The 16,847-nt window shown below is 45.6% G+C and overlaps 1 protein-coding gene across 5 annotated transcripts in view; it reads right to left on the reverse strand.

Annotated features, from left to right (window-relative positions):
- Window positions 1-1,446: 1,446 nt before the first annotated feature.
- The window catches only part of usp15 (ubiquitin specific peptidase 15), a 19,017-nt gene continuing 3,616 nt past the window's right edge, over window positions 1,447-16,847 (reverse strand). Inside the window, exons 4-22 of one of the 5 annotated variants that reach the window (XM_031865735.1) lie at window positions 16,150-16,276; window positions 15,862-16,007; window positions 15,089-15,150; window positions 14,504-14,593; window positions 10,586-10,733; window positions 10,142-10,315; window positions 9,209-9,367; window positions 8,821-9,045; window positions 8,646-8,729; window positions 8,316-8,410; window positions 7,763-7,951; window positions 7,491-7,609; window positions 7,044-7,319; window positions 6,692-6,762; window positions 6,103-6,218; window positions 5,863-6,012; window positions 5,220-5,323; window positions 4,854-4,942; window positions 1,447-4,211 (exon numbers count right to left, since the gene is read on the reverse strand). In XM_031865735.1, coding sequence (XP_031721595.1) covers window positions 3,840-4,211; window positions 4,854-4,942; window positions 5,220-5,323; window positions 5,863-6,012; window positions 6,103-6,218; window positions 6,692-6,762; window positions 7,044-7,319; window positions 7,491-7,609; window positions 7,763-7,951; window positions 8,316-8,410; window positions 8,646-8,729; window positions 8,821-9,045; window positions 9,209-9,367; window positions 10,142-10,315; window positions 10,586-10,733; window positions 14,504-14,593; window positions 15,089-15,150; window positions 15,862-16,007; window positions 16,150-16,276 — 2,796 coding nt within the window. In that variant the 3' untranslated portion in view covers window positions 1,447-3,839. Of the gene's footprint in view, window positions 4,212-4,853; window positions 4,943-5,219; window positions 5,324-5,862; window positions 6,013-6,102; window positions 6,219-6,691; window positions 6,763-7,043; window positions 7,320-7,451; window positions 7,610-7,762; window positions 7,952-8,315; window positions 8,411-8,645; window positions 8,730-8,820; window positions 9,046-9,208; window positions 9,368-10,141; window positions 10,316-10,585; window positions 10,734-10,996; window positions 11,773-14,503; window positions 14,594-15,088; window positions 15,151-15,861; window positions 16,008-16,149; window positions 16,277-16,847 lie in introns of those variants that run through there. The other 4 variants (XM_031865734.1, XM_031865738.1, XM_031865737.1 and 1 more) reach the window with 4 other exon arrangements.

The raw sequence follows: 16,847 nt of genomic DNA on the forward strand, positions 1-16,847 counted from the left end.
AAAAAAAAAATGGTGATTGTGGTATTAATGTTGCTTTTACACAATGGCATTGAAAAGTAAAAATCTAGCATAACATGAATGAGCCGAGCGAAGAAAACTATTTGTGATCGGCACAGTTCGGCTACGCAACAATGCTGCAGTCATCAAAACAATAAATCACGCGTGCAAAGATCACCATAAACATATCACAAGGTCTAGCAATTTTAACTAACACCACAATAAATGTAATTTAGTATTGAAAGGAAATTAATGTATTAAAGTATTTTGTTTGCACTCGAGATAGACTACCAAAAAAAAACAATAAACGAATATCGTTGTATAAATATTACCAGGATTTTTTCGGATGTGAGAAACTGCACAAAAAAAATAAAAAATAAAAAAAATCCACCTCGTCTCCCGTGCTTCACCTTGCAGCTTGAACCGCAGCAGACTGTTTTATAATCTATTGTCTGTTTCTGCCTCTGCGTCGCGAGGAAAAGTTGTCCCGCAATCAAACCCGCTCGGTTCAAAACACGAACGCGTGTTCAAATCCACGACGGGGCGACACGCGATTTTCTTTTGGCTTTTTTTCTCCCCGAAAATGCCGCATGTCAGGTAGGTGTGGAAAATGAGTGGATTTGGTCGGAGCGGCGTGGATAAAATTCGCGGGGAACGTCAGGACGGGTGTAGGCACGAGCGGAGATCAGAGAAAACGCAGAGGTCTCACTCTGACGGGTTGTTCTCCAAAACTCTCAAACTGAGAAGAGGAAAACGCAGTGAGTGCGCCATCAGCTGGTTGAGCTTATTTTTCCCCAACCAACAGTGTCTGCTAAATCAAATCAATGGAAATCATATTGTAACATCAGTCATATGTGAACAGACTAAAATATATACTCTAATTAAAAATAAACATTTATTTTCTCTGCTCCACATCAGCATTTAGGTTTAGGATATAACGACCTCTTTGAACCCAGTAGGTTGGTTTCAGTTTTCTCCTCGCGAGTGATCCACTGTCCTGCACATAGCACTTCTCCTCCTCCTCCTCCTCCTCATTGGTTAGGAGGATGAGCCGCTGCTCCGGGGAACCTCCCAGCTGTGAGCGGGCAGATAATCCGTCAGAACCCGGAGAGAACACCGTGTTCCTCCTCCACAGATCAGCCTGCAGCTGCTGCACACACTGGAGCAGAGAGAGCTAAATAAAATGGAAGGCTTTGTTTTAATTCATTCTCAACGAGAACTCAGTGATTCAGAGGGCTGAAAGCTGCAAGAATTAAATGATCATAAAAAGTATATTTTTGGTATTTCCCTTGAACTTTGCTTCCCATTATGTGAGAACTAACGTGTACTTTTAAATTATTCATGAAGAATACACAGTAAAACACTCCAGAGACAGAGTCTAGCCATTGAATGAGACACGCGCACCGCAGGCCGAGGCACTGCAGTGCAACAGAGAGCCACAGCCAGAGGGAAGCTTTACACAACTTTATTGAAGATTGTGTATGAATACACATGCACATTTCAAATGTAAACCCACGTGAACTCAAGTGCAGCCAAACCTGGAACCCCCTCGTTATGTCGTCATGCAACGATGTCTGGATTATTTTTTACAAAAAAAAGTCCCAAAACAACAGAACCATCCTTTTTTTTTTTTTTTTTTAAATATTCCCTCCCTGACAAGAGCACAGGTGAGACCTGGCAAACTAGTGTAAGCGTGGACTCGAGCCACATCCCTTCGCCCTTCCCCCCCAACCCCCCCCCTGACATTTCAGGTCTTGCCAAGGTTTTAAATATATTGTCTGTTTATTATTAAATGCTTACATATAAATAAATAAACTTTATCAAATGTGCACTCACAGAGTGAACTCTTATGTACAGTATTGTATAAGCCTATAGTAGCAATCACATCTCACTCAGTCAGGATGAGAGAGGGGGGGGTGAGTCACCCAAAAGGCAAGGCAGCGCTGAGGCGATGAAGCGCAGCAGACGATGCTCATAAAGGCATGGTACACGTCCACTATTCGGAGGCAACAACAGGTACGCTGATGCGGTTTACAATGGAAGAACAGGTAGAAAAAAGAAAACAGAACACTCCACCATGGAGAATAGCTTCATCACGAGTCACATCCTGCATTTTCACCGTATCATGATCCAAGAAGTTGATGGGGCCTTTTGGGTGGACTCACCCCACTTTTCAGTCTTGTCCCTCTCCCTCCCTCCCTAAACACTCAGGACCACAAAGAAGCATTTCTTCCCCCCCTTTCGAAAAGGGACGCATTCAGCAGTACCCATGGATTCATACAGCTAACACCAAAGGCGATAACAACCCTTTACCATCACATTCAACCAAACCAAGAAAGGGAGCCATGGGAAAAAATGCAGAAAAAAAAAAAAAACCCTGGCCCTAGAAAGAATAGAAAATAAAAAGGCATCAACCACATACATCTGGTCAGTGTTCATACCATTCAGCATACATTCTGGCCCTCTTGTGGGGAGATGACGTGGCTGCGATGGACCGAGCGGACAAATGAGACGGACATTCTTGCATGCGTGTTGGTGCGTGTGTGTGTGGGGGTGGGGGGGGGGGGGGCATAGAAGAGGTGCGATTGGTAATGTGCAAAGAAAAGGCGACCGGTCTGAGATTAAGAGTTAAGGCCGAGGTGATCCGAAACAAGAGATGATCCATCCGATGTCAGCGAAATCACCAATGTTCCTAATCTCACAGTGCCTCGAAGATGAAAGAAAGAAAGAAAGAGAGAGAGAGAGAGAGCGAGAGGAGTCGTGGTAAAGCCTTAAACACCACCAATGAATAACTGAAAGATGAGATTTGTGGCATAGGACGGCCGGCTAACTTTAAAATGGATATTTGTTGCAGTCCCTGCTAATTATGTTGAGTTTATTAAAACAGAGTGAAACATGTTTTTACTTATTCGATTTTTGCAGATAAAATGTGTTGTTTTTTGCAAAGTTAGCTGGATGACTTCTAAATCCTGCTTCATTTTAGGTTTCAAGAAATAGAGACGATCAACAGGAGACCAGAGAAAGAGACAGCAAAAGCAGGGCCATAAATCGCTAAAATTCATGCCGATACACTAATAATCTGTCTAAAAAAATGCAAGATCACAGCAGCAGCAGCAGCACAAAGCTAAGACAGTTTGGCTGTTCGACACTTTATAAAAACCAGCGATGAGCAGACCTTCTCTACGCGAGGCTCACTAAAAGCAGCTTCCTACGCTACGTGAGAAAACCCTCTGAGAGACAACTTTATGGTACAGTTGCAGTATGTCTGGCAATAATACATAAAAAGAAGGTGGATGGTTGGTGATTGTGCAAGTTCAAAATGTTTCGGCACATCATGAAAACCCGATATGATTCAGTGTTTAAAATATTTACACGGTCTAAATGATAATAAAATGATATTCCAATAATGCATTGCTCTCAAAAATATATATATAAAAAAAACAAGGAAAACGAAAAGCAGGGGGGGGGGAGATGAGCCTCTAAATCCGTCCCCAATGTCGTTCAGTGACTCTTTTCAGAGAGCAGGTGAGCAGATCCTAAACGAATGGACGTGGCGACACATACGCACACACACAAACACGCGCGCACACACACACACACACACACACACACACACACACACACAGTGTTCCAACCACAGAGGAGGGCCCTGAGTCGCGTACCGCGGCAGCTCCCTGACCTAACAGCCGGCACCCCCGCAGTGGCTCAGCCTGTCGAGCGGCCGAGTCCGAGGCCGCTGGGCGGGACCGGTGGCGCCCGCTGCCATGCTGTGTGTCCATATGGCTTTGGATGGAAAGATCCTTGTCTCTCTTTCTCTCCATGTGTTTGCGTCCTCGTTTGCCTCAGTTGGTTTTCATAGTGACATCTCGATTGGGCGCCTGCTGCTCCTGCTCCTCCTCCTCCTCCTCCTCCTCCTCGTCGTCGTCGTTGTCGTCCTCCTCATTTCCCTGCTCGTTGTCGTTCTTCCTGCGCCGGTTCTCGTTCACGTCCTCCTCGTCACTCTGAGTGGCGGCACCGGCGGAGGCGGCACTGGCGGAGGAAGAGGCCCCTTGAGTGGACGAGGGGCTGTTTCTCTCCTGCCTCTCCTCGCCTTCGTTCTCCTCATCTTCTTCTCCTTCCTCCTCCTCCTCTTCTTCCTCGCGGTCGAGAGCGAAGTACCCGGTGCCTTTCATCGTGTCCTGGCGCTGGTAGAACAGCACGTAGCCGGCTTTGGACTGAGAGAAAGACAACGACGAACAACATTAGCTAGCTACACAAAAATAAAGTCACTGCTGTGACTTTGTTTTTATGTAGAATTCCCTTTTTAACTTAGGTCTTCTACGTTATACTTCTAATAACATGACAAAAAGTCAAAAGGATGCTGCATTAATTACAGCCATGACAAAACCCGTCCGTTGAGGAAAAGCTAAAGGACTAGAGACAAAACATGAGACTAATAGAGTCGGCTTTGGTCTATTCATTGGTTTTTACATTGAACCTCAAGCAGTATATAGTGCGATATATATTTACCTAGATCAGCCAATAGCAAGTCATGTTTTATTTATTTTACAATGACTTCAGTTAAACACAATTCAACAGTTACATGAACGTGAGCGTCTGTTAAACATGCCCACGCATATATTTCTTACTATTTTCCTCCTTGACTGTACGGACTCTTAACACATTTCCCAGATAGCAGGCGGTGGGTGTTGTTACCTCCAAGTCATTAGAAAGCATCAGCTGTGATTGTGCTGTGAACCTGACAAACTAATTAACTTAGAAGCTGTGTGTCTCGTGGATTCGTCAGTGGGTAGTGAGGTGGAAAAGCCTTGACGAACTCTCTCTACAGCAGTGCTGCTGCCGATGAGGACACTCACCACGATTTGATCGTCGTTGGCGGGAGACGTGCTGCTGTCATCAAAGTTGTACCACTTCCCGTCGTCTTTGTTCTTGGCGTACGCCGTGTCTGAGCAGCACGGCATTAAAACACAAGGATACAGTATTACACAGCTTTTACGCTTACCATGCTGTGCTCATACCGTTCGTATTCTAACACACTTTGGCAATGCAAAGTCGACAGAATTTAGGTCAAGCAGCCTTCAAAGCAGACTTGTAGTGAGCTCCAACACTAGTTATGACTAGTTTCAGGCATGTGGTGAATAATATATTTGCACAGTGTTTTCCTTGATAATGCTGCAAAGGGTCGGGGTGCATAAAGGAGCACGTGGTGTGGTGCATCTTACAGTGGCCTCCACCCATCCCGCCATAGTGGTTGGACACAGCAATGAGGTCGTAGCGACAGGGCCCGGCGTTGGGGTTGATCAGGAACTCGGACATGTCCAGGTCTCTGCAGGAAACACATCACATGGTGTACTAGAAGTGGTCATGTGCCATGAATGATTAGTGAAAATAAAGTCTTTGATACACAGTATACTTGAGGTTTCGTACCATAACACTATAAAAAGGTCTGTTTCTACACAGGCATTCGGAGGTATCTCCGGGTACTAACACGGAACTGAAACCCTTTATAGTGGTGGTGCCTGAGGCCAGAGGCGGCGAACTAATGGAAGACATTGCAGTGCATTATAAATTATGTAAGCATTATGTATTACAATTCCAAATAATGACAAAATTTGAAAAAATGAAATTCATTCATGTCTTATAAAATGTGCCAAGTGGACAATTTCCTTATTCATTTACTTCCATCGTTATTTTATTATGACTTATTTCATATTTATATTCCAAAACAACATAATCTTAAACAGCTCTTTTGCTTGTACATGTCTGTGCGTATTACCGTTTCCTGTTTCCCAAAATCGAATAGCCTTCACGGATCAACAAAGTTCTATTAAATTGCAGACATGATAGAGATGTGTGTGTGTGTACCTGAGTGGAAAATCAACCAGGGAGTCCAGTTTATCCCTCATGTACCGACTGTAGGAGAAGCGCTTCAGATGGACCACCAGCACCGGCGGCAGAGACCACAGGTCCAGCTTCTTCGTGGCCTGTTGGTGCTGCTTACAGCTTGGACAGTACCTACGAGACAGGATGCACACAACGCAGTTGAGCTAACGTGTCGCAGCACTCGGCCGACAGCGGGGGGGGCATCACACCTCCTGTTCTCACCATGGGTCCTCTGCTCCCAGTTTTTCCTTGGTGGTAAAAAGCTCAATGCAGTCGTTCAGCTTGAAGTAAGCCTTCTTCTGAGGCTTGTAGTCCATGCTCTCATGCTTGTCAAAGTCCTGCTCCCGGTCACACACACACACACACAAACAGATAAAGCTGTTAGACAACTCGGCTCATCGTCCTCTTGTGCTCCAGTCTTTTCTGTGCAGACATAATGCTTTTACACAAGTTTAAAATATGGACTAATAAGGTGTCTTAAGTTTATAAGGAACAAGTTTGCATGTATAACAAGAAAATACTGTAGTTCATGTTATTAAAATATAAGAGGCACATTTTCATTTTAGCCACAAACAGCAAAGTGGGGTTTTTTAAAGCCTTTTTTCAGGATGCAGTGTCTGCAGCAGGCGTTAGATCTGTGCCTTTTTCATTACCAAACAGCTGTTGCCTGTTACCGAGACTTCCTGCTGCTCCTGTCTGGTTCACATTGCCATATTTTATAACAGGGTGGCACACTGCACTGCACGGTGCGCATGCTAAAACAAAGTGCACCAGCTGCACGGCTGTATTAATACTGTAAAGTTGGCTTTACCTCGACAGCGGTCTCGTCAAAGTACTTCTTCTTCATCTCCGGCTCCCAGTCCAAGGAGAGATAAGAGCGGTCTGTCAAAACACAGAATCAGATGTTTTAGTTTTACTATCATCATCAATCAGTCTGTTGTTTCCTCCATGCATCTACAGGCTCCTTTATCTTGCTGCTTACAAAATGATTAAATGACTTATCTGTGCCGCAAAATAAGATATCCACCATTTGAAAATGCGAGTACCTACTTCCAACGACACTTGATAATTAACATCTGTAATGATTGGAGTCTGACTCCATTTTGATTTTTTTGAATTTGTGCATAGTATGTGAGGATTTATTTGTCCCCCCCAGTCCCTACCACTGAGTCGGAGGTGTCCCTCGTCAAAGCGGATCTGCCTGGTGTCCTCCTTGATGAGGGAGAAGTCCGTTTTCCCCATGTTATTGAACTGGAATGTAAAAAGTCTCCTCCTGCTGTGCCCTGCCGTCTGCTGGCCCTTGGTGGAGTTCTGTGGGCCGACCACGCCGTTCTCCAGTTCGTTGTCCACCGAGTCCTCAGACTGGCTGTTGTCATTCTCGGAGGGCAGCTCCTGATCCTGACTGGACTCGTCGTCCTGATCGTCTGTCTCCATCTCGCCTGAGGGAGGGACACAGAAGACTTTAAAAGCACCTCGGCTGCTTCTAAAGAGCAATGACTTTAAATAGCAAGTGCTATGTGGCACAAAAGTAAGACATTTGGAAAGGTCAAAACTGTTACGGGTAATCTGACCAGAACGCGTGTGAGTGTGGGGGTGGGTTGTGCACTCACTCGGCGACCCCTCCTCCAGCAGTCCATTAGTGGCGTTACCGTTGACGGCGTGTTGTTTGGATGGCTGCGTCTCTTCACACTCCTCTTCGTCCTCCTCTACTGAAGATCGCACAAACCGGCTGCAGACACAAAACCATTTCTATTTACAGCAATTTTTTGATTGCCAGCCAAAGTGGCTCGTAGACAAGCTGCCATCAAAGTTGAGAAGCACTAAGCTGGCGTCAATCTTCAACAATGACCGTGGGATCGAACACGGAGACGAATGAACACACCAGAGGCGCAGCAGCAGCATGTTGTAGAGTTTGTCCTCACTGAGGGTTCTGGGGACGGCGAGCAGGAAGGGCTGTCCGAACAGCGGCGTGCTGGTGTGGTTGTAGCCCGACTGTTTGTACTTCTCCCTCAGGTGCACCGGGATCACCACATGGTCCGTGTCCTCCACCCTGTTCACCGCCAACTCGAACCTGCACGGGACCAAGCGTGGTCAGTTTGGAAGTCGGTGGATTTGCTACGTGTTCAGTGGCAAGACGTGAAATCCTAACTACTGCATATTTATGTGCTTGGCAGAAGAAGCGATTTAAACTGGTCGACAGCCAACGATTCCATGCTTGAAATCTCTGAAGTCGCAAAACCTTCAGTAATAAAGTCAAAACAGTCGATAGATTTGTACTAGGAAGTCAAATCTTGTACTAATGAATGATGCCGTTTGATAAGAACAGACTAAACTATGAATTAAGCTAAATAATCTGTTATTAATGTGGTAAACACGGGCCAGAAACTTGGAATTTAGAAAATGGAGTCTGCCTGTCTGCCACGTTAGACACTCACACATAGATATCATCTCTCTCCATGATGCTGCTGAGGTTCTCGTTGGTGGCGAAGATCCGATGGAAACGGTGGTTGTAGATGTCAGTTACAATCATCTGGGGAATCAGAGAAAAGCAGTCAGGAGACTCTTTGAAACGCAGGCAGAATGAACCAATTCCTCATGATATTTAGTACACTGGTATATAGCAGGCTAAATATTTTGGACACATCTAAAAAGGAAACATTGAAGAGGGACAGTTGAAAATGGAATACACAGTTTTGGTTTGTGCTGTTTGAAGAGATGTCGGCATCATTACTGCCCCAGAGCAGAGCCGACTGTGATGTTTGTACCTTCTCAGCAGGCACCTCCGACAGGTTGCAGAGGGAGGTACACAGGTCAGAGATGTAGCCCACCTTGGGCACGGTCAGCTTGTACTGAAGCGGAAACGCACACAATCAGAATGTCAGGGTACAACACTCAGGTGCCATGTTCAGGTGCTTTCCCAGCCGGGCAATGTGTGTTTACCTGCGTGGGTTTGGCCAGAGGGTCCAGTCTGACCAGGTAGACCTCCAGCGTCCGCTCCTTCTTCATGGGCAGGGGCAGGGTCAAGTAGCAGAACGGATCAAATGTCACAGAGACCTTGGAGCACACGGGACACACCAGGGTGGACTTGAAAAGGCCGTGGAAGATGTCCACGATGATGGAGTCGTTTCTCTTGACGTGGTTCTCCCACGCCTCCTCCGCCACCACCTGAGATAAACATCAACACATGAACTAACAATATAAAAGTCTGTAAAACATAAAATAACATTTTGAACAACAGGACAGTGTTTATTCAGAAGGGCATTCTCCAGCTAAATACACTTGAAGATGGAGACCGTTTAACACATCTGCAGAGCCGTTATGACGTCACCTTGTCAGGCCTGCCGTTAGCGTCCTTTAGCTGGATGTAGGGCTTCTTCCTGATGCGGTTCAAGTCTTCGTGAAGGCCGTCCAGGAGAAAGGCCAGCAGCTCATGAGAGTCCTGCTGTTGGTAGCCCGAAAACTGTGGGGCAAAGCGGCCCACCTGGGTCTGGAGGACGGAAGACTCATGAAAGAAAACAACAAAAAGGCACAGAAACAAAAAGACAAACTAGGATACTTTCTGCCCGATATTCGATAGAGATCAAATTAAATGAGTCTATTCTCACAAACTTTGGTTCTTTCTTGGCCATCGGTTTTAGTTTGAAACTTCATCGCCCTCACATTTCTATGAAAGCCTTCAAACAAACTAATAATATCAACATGGTTATTTTCAGCTCGTTAAATCTTTGATTGAGGATTGATAATAACCTGAGCTTTAAAACCCTTTAAATCAAGATTGAAGACTTTTCTGTTTGCTGCCGCCTTTAATTGAACCAGATTCAAGGATATTAATCAATTTCTGTACTATACTACTGTATTTTATTTCTTACACTGCTTTTTAGTGTTTTAATCAATGTTCTTAATTGTTTTTAAATCTCCTTTTCTTTTGCCTTATGTTTTTAATGGTTTTATGTGAAGCACTTGGAATTGCCTTGTTGTTGAAATGTGCTATACAAATAAACTTGCCTTCACTCACTCACCAGGCTTTTACACTGGTGTGTTAGGCCAGTAGCTCATTTCCTACTTGTTCCTACTTTGTACCTTTAGTAGCATTGATACAGGCAGACTTTTGCTTCATGCTCCAACTGCCTTACTGTGGGTGACACAATCATTTTGACAGACTTTCCTTTCCAAAGTGTATAAACAGTGGACTGCTTAGGTAGTGACCCCAATATACAAAACTGCTCAGAGAATTTGACAATCTTTCCTCCCAGGTAGTCACCTTGAAAGGCCTTGGGGTGACGTAGCTGAATTTTCCCAACCACAGCTGCTTGATCATCTCCGAGTAGGCTCTGGCGATCTCCCCCTTCATGCCCAGCGGGTTGTCCTCATTCAGCTCCTCTGTGAACTTGTCTTTGAGGAAGTACTCCGTCAGAGGAGGGATATTGCTTAAACACTGAGGGGGCGCAGAAGCAGGAGAGAACAATAATCAGCGGAGGATTCAGGCTCTTTGCAAGATCTGAATTTCTGAACTATCATGCGCTCACTTTTCTTTTCTTACATCTACAGAATGGTATAGACAACACAATGAATGTGTTACAGTATGGCGTTGAGCCACAACAAGCCTTCAGATTACTGTATAAAAACATCCAATTCTTTTAGACTTTATGAACAAACTTTTGAAGAACTAGAATAACTTCCCACACTTCTGAAGGCATGCGGTTACCTGCACAGCAGAGTTCATGAAGCAGGTGTTGCCCAGGTTGGAGAGTCCACAGAGGCCCGAGCGCTCACTCTGCCTGCTCTGGTCCGAGTAGTCATAGCTACTGTTGTAAGGGTGGTAGGACGGTAGACTATAGCTTGAATTCTTCACACTGTGCAATAAACATACAAAAGCACAAACAGGCACGTTATATCGGGTTGAATGGGGTTTGTTAAACTGCTAATGCTACATCTATGTTAAGCTAAATAAGATAAAGCTGTTAATACACTCAGCAGGCAAATTCCTCTTTGATGAAAGACCAAACTACAAGCCAGACCTATGAACCCGCCCCCCCAAAAATGAACCACTCTCTCAGGCTTCCTAGACAATCCGAGTGTTAAAGCTCGGCCTCCCTAACTGCAGCAATCAGCAGACCTCTGGGAGGGCTGCGGGGCAGTGTTGGTCGTTTCTGGCTCCCACTGGTCAAGGGAAACAGCTGTGATGGCGGTGGAGGCGCTGGCCTCGCAGTTGAGCACACGGTGGTCCACCCTCCTGCTGTCCAGCTCCGCCGCCTCTGGCCTCAGGCACCACCAGCAACAGAGGAGCATGACATCTCAGCCCCGCCCCGGCCCATGCCGGCCCACATGTCCGCACGAAACTGAACGACCAGCAGCCCGGATGGGGGTTCCGATAGGGTTCGGGTTCAGGTCCGGCACATGCAAAGCCTGGTATTTAGAGGCCCGCGTAGGAAAGTCCAGCTCCAGTCTCCAGTCTTGGGTCCTAATGTTAACTCAGCTCAACCCAGTGCAGCTCCAGTAGCTGTTAGAATACAGTCCGAACCAAGTTTAGGCCTAAAATTGACTTCCAAGTCCGGCCAAGCCAACAATCAAACCACAGGAAGCATTAACGAACAAAAACACCCACTCTTCCTCTTTCTTAGAGCTAACTAAGCAGCTCCTCTCCTCTCTTCTCCCCCCCTTCTTCTTTTTCGAGCTCGACCGCTTGTCATCTTGTTATCCTCTCTGCCTCAGATCCTTTTCCCCTGTCCTGTCCTCTGCTCCTCCCTCTGGCCTGCCTGCTGCTCTCTGCCACTCTATGGCTACCAGCAGATATTTATAGCAGCATCAGCAGCAGCAAGGATGCTCAAGACTACTGCTACCGAAGCTAGAGGTACAGAGAGAGAGAGAGAGAGAGAGAGAGAGAGAGAGAGAGAGGTACAGAGACAGAGAGAGAGGTACAGAGACAGAGAGAGAGGTACAGAGACAGAGAGAGAGAGAGAGAGAGAGAGAGAGAGAGGTACAGAGAGAGAGAGGTACAGAGAGACAGAGAGAGAGAGAGAGAGAGAGAGAGAGAGAGAGAGAGAGAGAAAATAGGGGGAGGGGCGGACAGCACGGGATGGGGGGGTATAGAAGAGAAATGGGATGGAGGGAGCAGCTGATCCACTGCATCCAGCTGAGGCTGCAGTATTCACAGGCCTGACTCTTAGCATCTCTCTCCAACGCACATGAACGTATTCACACATGCCGACACACCACCATTCATCCCCCCCTTCTCTCTCTCATCTCGACACACTAACACACAACTTGTGCTCTCATTCCCCCCCTGTTGAAATAACACCCTGAGACATTGTTAGAATCCCTCAAACGCACACTCCCTCGTTCGTCCTCTTTAATATGTCATGGCTGTCTGTGCGAAAGCTTTTTAAAAAGGGAGGGTCTAAATAAATAAGCTGAGAAAACTCTGAAGGAAGAGGCAGGCTTCATCACAGGGGCCCGGTATGCGAGAGTGTGTGAAGGCAGGCGACGAGGGGAGCACACGAAATAGGTTCTGAAGGTCACTTAGACTGCAGAACGTGTGCATCGCAATGAGCTCAGGGGGAGAGGAGAGGTAAAGAGACTGAGGGAGAGAGAGCGAGAGCGAAACTGCCTGCCAGAGTAAGACGGTGAAACTTACTGCTGTTACACAGCATCGCTACTGAGGCTAAACCGACCAGGCCAAAACCGCAAAATCAAAAAGACAAATGTTACGTAATGCGGGAACGCTACATATGAGAGAGAGGAGGGAAAAAAAAAAAAAAAAAAAAAAAAAAAAAAGAGGCGACATGCATAATTCAGAGGAAACGACAGCTCCACTACAGTGAATCAGGGACAGGAGGGCTGCTGGGAGTGAAGATCCAATTTCCCCAAGTCACCCACTCTGCAGGGAAAGATGCCGCTGCTATCAAACAACAAAGCAGAGCTGTGAAATGATAATGTGTAAATGGAAGTACAAGGCAGTGGTATCGTTTCTTTCAGCTAGTGCTTCCTTTTATCAATATTGATACGTTTCAGGGTAGCGGTCGGCTTTCCGACAGGATCAAACAACACAGAGTGTTTATCTAAAACGCACAGACACACACAAACAAACTCCGGCATGCAGTAAATGACACAGAAGGTGGAGGGAGGGGACAGTAACGTCTGCTAGACGGCACAGGCAAAAGCTCCACCGACAGCCGATCAGTGCTCTCTAGCAGAGGGCAGACGGAGCCTCTGTATCCCAGTGCTTTAGCAACAAACCCTAACCTAGGCTACAGGAAGCAAGGAGACATTTTCAGGAAACAGATACTGAAAGTTGAAAAGAAAGCAAGAAATGTGGACTGACTGATTGATATGCGATTTAACCACATACTTGCTTCCCCTCTGCCTCTTGTTTTAAGACGGTTAAGAAATGTAGACGTCTACTTGAGCTGCATGAGTAAGCTCACACTGGGATTTTATTTTTGAATGATTAACAATAGCACGCTTCATGCGGTCTCCTAATGTGGTGCATCAGCTTCCAAACCAAGAACGAGAGTAAAAAATGAGGATGTGGGCAGTAAAATCTTACGGAGGCCTACTTTGGAAATGGTCGAAGAAGAATCGAAAGCATCACTTTTGGTTGAAGATGTTTTAAAGATAACCAACAGTTGCAAAGATTCAGGCTTGCAGATGTCTCAGAAATACTGTAAAGTGCTGATGTTTTATCATTTGAAAGTTGTAATTAGATACTAAATAAGAGTACGGCTCAGTTGGTGTGGGCGGACTGCCTCAGGTACTGCTAAGAGAGGAAACAGGATCCAGGACGGTTTCATCCAGTTTGAGTATCAGAACCAGGAGAACATGGGTGCACGGAACAGAATTTTAACACTCTGTAAAGCTATCATGGCAACAATATGAAATCAATTTAGCTCATTAAAGGAGATCATGTTATCTGGATACGTCTCGGTGTCGAGTCAGATAAAACATGTGCAAATGGTCTGTACCAAGCGTGTCTCAGGCTCGTCTTTGAGCCCCAAATACACTGCGAATATTGTATCATTTGAATAATATTTTTGATCGAGTGGTGTACAAGACGGTAAAGGTGAAATCCAGACCTTGTGACACACATTAATGGGAAAAAATAATCACCGCGTTAACCATAATCATGCAGCCCTAGTCAGAGCCATCCATCAGTCAGGATAGCAAATCAGATGTGAACGATCAACTAGCAAGATTAAATGCTGAGTAAGGCACCCAGAGACACCGGAGGCCATATATAGAGAGCACTGCTGTCGCTGGAGAAAATTTAAAAAAAGATCAATCCCTCGTAAGCCCCCCCCCACCCCCGACTTCAGCTTTTACAGCTGAATCATCACAAGATGGCTTTAAGACCCAAACCACAGGCAGAGATGGAACAAACTTTGACAAACTTCATACTGTTTAGTATGACTGAGCTGGGGCAAAACAGAGAAAAAAGTCCAAATAGATCAATCTAAAGTAACTTCATTGCTGGTAAGGAATTTCTGCGGGAGGCCAAATTCAATCAGAGATTCCTGGGCGAAGGGTTAACGTGAAGGTTTGTGCTGAGCAACACTCCAGACTCCATCTCTGTCTGTTGGCATCCGAAACCCACCCCCGAGCTACTCAACCCACTACTAGGCCTTACTTCCTGCTGTTGAAGCTGCTGTTATGATTGTTTGTGAGAGATGAAGGCAAGATCTTTGGCAAAGCAGAGAGATTGGAAGCACCAGATGACCTTCAAAAAGATAAAAGATTAGATCACGAGTTAGAGGAAATAGGGCGCTGTTCCAGAAAGGTGTGCAGAGCATCAATAAAATAAAACGGAGATAAATTAGAACAAAGAGGAGGGACATGTGAGCAACAAAGGGTCCGGCAGAAGAGGTGGGCCGAGGTGTCGTAGAGAGGAAAGTTTTGAAGATGATACGGTGCTGTGGTGACATAGCAGGGAAGTAAAAAAAAAAAAAAAAAAGGGGGGTGTAACAATAAAATGTAAAAGCAGCAATTGAAAGGTGTTTTAGACCATTTCCAAGACAAGACGCTGTGTCACGTCATATTATTTCCCCTTCAAACTGACTAAATCTCTAGCAACTCAACAATACACCACCTGTGTGTGTGATCTATCGGTGAACCAACAGTGTTTGAATACAGCGGGATCATTGCATTCTGTGGTTACATTTTCCTTCAGTCGACAAAGAGATGCAAGCCGGGTGACGTGCTGCGGTTCACTCACTTGGGTGCCGTGGAGCCCCGGGGCCATGAGCCGTCCTCACTCTTCTGCTCTATTACGAGAACCTGTGGGAGACAGCAGAGGGAAAGCAGAGATCCATCTGCTCAGTTTAAAAGACACCAAACATTCACGTACATGCATCCTACACTGTGGAATACAAGATGGAGTTTAAGAGGCTTGTAAAGAGAGGGTGAGTGCCTAACATGGCAGCCAGACGAACAGATGTTGTGGGTTTTGAAGTTGTAACCAACTCATTACAGGACGGTCCCGCCACATTGTGTTAATGTAAACTCCAGAGTCTTTTCAGGTGGAAGTCAAGGGGATTTAAATCATCATTTTCATCGAAATCTGATTCTGCACAGAAGAAACTTGTCACAGTACCACCTACGGCGTTGAAAGACTTTCATGGAGAATCTGAAGAGAATTGAGCACTGAAGTTATTTAAGAACTTGAGATTAGTTTGACTGCCCTCTGCAGGTAGTGGCCACCTGTTGGATACAGATTCAAACAAAAGGGTTTTCTAAAGCTTCACTCTGCTGCGGCTTAAAAGGGCCGACTGGCAGAGAGCACAAATAAGGATAAGCCATCTGAAAAAGGGGCGATTGAAACTAGAGCATATTTCACTGAGCTCAGGAATAATAACCATCTACATAGCAAGCCATATTCGGACAGCTCTGTGTTGATTTTGTCAAATACGATTTATTTTCTTTTTGCTGACTCCTGGAAATGACCCCTCCAGAGCCTTTCCCATTATTAAAATTAGAAAGAGTCCCTACCTGTCCTTGGTAGAGGCCGGCGTCTTGGATGGTGCTGTCTGGTTTGTTGAGGGGCTCGAAGGTGTTGCTCATGTACCTGTTCCACAGCCTGGTCTCCTTCTCATCAGGGATGGTGAACAGCTTCCTCATCTCCTTCTCTATCATGTCTGCAGCAAAGTGTGAGTATTAATTTTAAAAAAATGTAAACGGTGGAAATCAAAGTTCACGACATGAAATCGGGGGTGCGAGTAAACTTTGAACTCCTTGGCGGTGTAAATCGACAGTTCCTCCAGAGTGACTCGGGCCTACCTATTGTGTCGGCTTTACTGAAGCGTCTGGTGATCACATTGTCCATGTTGCTGTCTTCACAGAGCTTCAGCTCCGTCAGGTACACCTCAACCTTGCAGTGCTTCACAAACATACCCTGTTCTACCACCTGGGGGGGACAAAAAGATGAATGATTAACTGTCCACATCATCTGAATGAAACCATGACGAGTCAAATACACTGTGTATGTGCAGAATTTAATAAATATATACCGTATTTTCCGCACTATAAGGCGCACTGGATTATAAGGCGCACCTTCAATGAATGGCCTATTTTAGAACTGTTTTTATATATAGGGCGCACCGGATTATAAGGCGCATAGAATAGAAGCTACTACAGTCAAACGTTTGACAGGGGTTGCGTTATGCATCCACTAGATGGAGCTGTGCTAAAGGGAATGTCAACAAAACAGTCAGATAAGTCATTCAGTCAAACTTTATTGATTTTTGACTTCGGCGACGCCCCCGACTACGGTAGCCGTAATGCTGCAAGCGGTGCGGCTTTGTAGTTTACCAGTCGTACTGAAACATTTTGACAGAGCGCCGTGTACAACCAGTATAGATCAACCAATTAACCAATTGATCCATATATAAGGCGCTCCGGATTACAAGGCGCACTGTCGTTTTTTGAGAAAATTAAAGGCTTTTAAGTGCGCCTTATAGTGCGGAAAATACGGTACT

Source organism: Anarrhichthys ocellatus, unplaced genomic scaffold, assembly GCF_004355925.1.
Source record: "Anarrhichthys ocellatus isolate YVR2014 unplaced genomic scaffold, GSC_Weel_1.0 scaffold33, whole genome shotgun sequence".
Taxonomy (NCBI): domain Eukaryota; kingdom Metazoa; phylum Chordata; class Actinopteri; order Perciformes; family Anarhichadidae; genus Anarrhichthys; species Anarrhichthys ocellatus.